We start from the raw sequence: 3,876 nt of genomic DNA on the forward strand, positions 1-3,876 counted from the left end.
AAGGAGTTAGTACATATGGTTGGAAATAAATATAATAAACATATGAATAATATTGTCTCTGATTTTTTGGTGCTACATTTTTCAATATTCAAACTAAAGAAGGTATGATGGTTTCATTTATGGAAGTAATATGGCACGTTCCCTCTTGCCAATTAGCTTTTGGTGAATACCAATTATGTATCTAGGGCTTACCCTTGTGTGACTTCATGTGCTGGTATTTTAAAGGAAGTCGAGATGAATATATGTATAATTTTTTCAATTCTTTAAGGAATGCAAAATTTTATTTATGTTGAAATTATTATGTATTGGAACATGCTTGAAAGGGGAGTTTTCAAAGGTTGGAGAGTAATTTTTTTAGTATGTCATGATTTTTTGAATCAACCAGTAGTTCTTTAAAATCTTAGAAAAATATAGTATTAGTGTTTGCATTTTTAAGCATAGTTGAAAGTTTTTTATATGTTTTTTTGTTAAAATTTTTATTATACTCATAAGTTAATTAATTTAAATTTGATTAATAAAAAATAATATAAGTAATTTAATATATTTATTTAATTTTTTTTATAATATGTATAATTTATCTATATTTCGTTTTTATTTGGATTTAGAATATGTTATTATTTTATTTTACTATTAGGAAATTTTTATCTAATAACTAATGATTAATAAACTTTAAAATATCAATATAATTGAGATTTAAAGTTTGTCAGATTGGAATATATATATTTTTAAAATATATATATATATATATATATATATATATATATATATATATATATATATATATATATATATATATAATAAAGCTTGTAGGACAAACCAGATCTCATTGCGTGTAATAACAGATCCTAAATAAATTTTGTTATTTGTAGATGAAAAGTTTGATGGGTTCCACCACCCACGGCCACGGGTTCGAAATTTTATCGGATCTTCGATTTGAGTCACATGGTCTGAAAAGACGTGTGTCGTGTCGTTGGCCATTCCATGTGCGTAACAGGGAAATGCCTCTCAGTTACCTCTTTCTCTTTCAAACTGACGAGGCTTAATTTATAGTTCTTATATTTAAAATTTGTGCACTCAAATGCCTAGTTTTTGTGATGTTAATTAACAACCATTTTTTTACAATATTTGGACACGGGACAGGTGTCCATAGTGGTTCACGTGAAAAAATAAAATGAAAATGAAATATGACGTGGAAAGGGAGTGGTCAGAGTTTGAAGGTCCTCGTTTCAAATTTGAAATTCAATTTGGAACAATTGTAGAGAGAGAAGCGAAGGTTCAGAGAGAGAGAGAGGGTAACCTAGAGAGATGCCGAGAGAGTTGGAGAAAGGGAGTTCAAGAGAGAGAGGTCTGACGGACTGCTTGCCGGAGTGCCGCCGGACAACGTTGAAGGCCGTCTCGAAGCTATTTATTTTCATTTTATTTTTCCACGTGGACCACTACCATTTGGACACCTGTCCCGTGTCCAAATGTTGTCAAAAGTGGTTGTTCAAGTATCATTTTCCTTTCATTAATCATCTATCAAATTAATATTCCTCTTTCTTGCATCTCACTCACATTCTATTATTGAATCTACAGACTGAATTTTTCAACTATCAAACAAGCATTTAAACATTCATCTTCGATTTTTTTTTTTTGTGATGTGCACAAGTTTGACAATATTCATAACTAAAAAAAAATCAGATTGTAGTTGTTGGGAAACAAACACCGTAAAAAATAAGAGTAATTATATCACAGTTTCCAATTAATTTCCCATGATTAAAAAGTTATCTCACATAATCAAAATTATCAAGTTGCAATTTTAATAATGTGTCTCATATTTAGTAATATTGTTAAAAAATGAGATTGAAAAAGTGTGAAAGAGAATTAAGGACTCAAGTTTTTCTAATTGTAAGTGGATATATAATCAAAGAAGCACGAAAAGTAATTGATTTTTAGAACTAATGTAGATGTGGAGTCTATTGAAACTTGAAAATGATTTATAAGTAGTTATTATTGTCAATTGAAAGGAAAAAATTAAGTTAAGAAACAATTGACTAGATGGTGGATAGAGTTGTAAGTTCCATGAAATCGTAAAAAAAAAAAAAACATGTAGACGTTAGTGTTTGTTATTATTATGCATGTTATAAGTCTTAATAGGTTCATGGACTCTAGGAAAATCATCTTTTGAACTGCAAAAATGATACTTCAATATGTGAAAGGTAATGGTAATAGGTGGAAAAATATATTTATTTGGCTTTAGAGATCCTACTTGTGGAAAAATATACACAATAATTAAATTGTTACAAGATATATATCAATTGTCCCGTTCTTAAATAAAAAGAAATTTAAATTCTAACTATCAATTTTAACATTTAGCCTAATAATAAACGTTCGATCTAATAATTAATATTAGAATCAATATCACAACTTTGATTCCAATATAATAATGGTTCAAAATAAAATTATTACATGCTGTACAATTACCTTCTATTTTTTTTTTCAAAATATTCGTGACTTTAAAATAAAAATGGTTATGCATTTCAGAAGAAGGCCAGTAGAGTATTGACACTTTGGAAGATCCATTGGTTTGAAGCTATATAATCTATTATACCAAATATTTGAACATTTATTTTTGTTTAATGGGAGAATTTTCTTATTGATGAATTTTCTTTGTTCAAAATATCCATCACTACAATCTTATTCTCCACTAGAATATTTGGAATTACTCAAATTTTTTGTTAGTATTCAAATTTTTAGCCTGCTTTTTGGTCCCTTAATTGAAGATATTTTTCATTGCGTGTATGAATGATAACTAGCACAGCAGACAAAGGAAGAATAAGTTCAAAACCCTAAGAGAGGAATTGCAGACATGTATAAATGTTTCCTGAAGAGCACGAAAAGAAACCCAGGAAGCTAGCGTGGAAGTTAATTCACAGAAACGAAAGCACATGTCTCGAATTTCTGATGATGTATAAATGAACCATAAGAGAACAGATAAAACTTACTTTAACAATGGCACAATACGAAGATTTTGAACCATCTTATGAATGGGCTCAAGATGCAGAAAGCGACACGCTCATTCTTGCGCTTGAAGGTTTTCCCTCTAACTTAATTTCATGCATGCTTGCTTCGAATTTTTCTCGAACAAAAATGTTCGAACACTTTTGAATAATGTGCAGGATTCAAAAAGGAGAATTTGAAGGTTCAGATTGGCACAAACCGTAGACTAAAACTGAGAGGTGAAGAACAGATAAGTGTGAACAAATGGCGTAGAATTAACAAAGAATTCACCATTCCTTCTCATTCTAGCATCAACGGGATCAAAGCCAAGTTAGAAGGTGGTCTTCTCTACATAAGGCTTCCAAAAAACATAACTGAAATTACGCCACCAACACAACCTTATGTAAACCAAACATATGCAAGAGAAACCAGAGAAGCACCAACACCAGAAGAACCAGAGAAAGGTGAATCGGTTTCTGAGACAAAGGAAATGAGAAAAATAGAGGAAGATGATAAAAATGTTGATGAAGATAGAGCCAAACCTACCACTTCTAAAGCTAAGGAAATGCATGAAACAGTCAACCAAAAGCTACCCACAACAACACTTTATGGTTTGGTTGTGAAGCAAAACAAATTACGTAAGTTGCTGGTTGCCATCTTCTTGTTCTTCGCCATGGCAATTTATGTCAAAAATGCAATCTTCTCAGCTTTTCGAGGATCAACGATCCAAGACCCTTAAATCTTCCTTCGCTGATATATTTTTATTTATATGCGTAATTAATATGCCACATGATATATAGTTTATTTGTACTTGTAAGCATCAATTCAATCGTTAATAATTGTTGATGGTGATTATGTTAAATAAAAAGTGTACCTTCTTCATCATGTATTAAGTAA

General features: G+C 30.3%; 1 protein-coding gene across 1 annotated transcript; it reads left to right on the plus strand.

Annotated features, from left to right (window-relative positions):
* The first annotated feature begins 2,860 nt into the window (after positions 1–2,860).
* LOC148194082 (uncharacterized) lies at positions 2,861–3,876 on the plus strand. The gene is made up of 2 exons (XM_088097870.1): positions 2,861–3,073; positions 3,159–3,876. The coding sequence occupies exons 1-2, from the start codon at positions 2,992–2,994 to the stop codon at positions 3,716–3,718; spliced, it is 642 nt and encodes a 213-aa protein (XP_087953996.1). The 5' UTR covers positions 2,861–2,991; the 3' UTR covers positions 3,719–3,876.

This window comes from Vigna umbellata, chromosome 8 (assembly GCF_029865625.1).
Source record: "Vigna umbellata cultivar VRB3 chromosome 8, Vumbellata_1.0, whole genome shotgun sequence".
Classification (NCBI taxonomy): domain Eukaryota; kingdom Viridiplantae; phylum Streptophyta; class Magnoliopsida; order Fabales; family Fabaceae; genus Vigna; species Vigna umbellata.

What these genes read in the sequence shown, in the direction of transcription:
- LOC148194082 (XM_088097870.1), top strand. Translation starts at nt 2,992, where the DNA reads ATGGCACAATACGAAGATTTTGAACCATCTTATGAATGGGCTCAAGAT. An exon ending in GCTCATTCTTGCGCTTGAAG is followed by an intron (nt 3,074 to 3,158) that starts GTTTTCCCTCTA and finishes AATAATGTGCAG; the next exon opens with GATTCAAAAAGGAGAATTTG.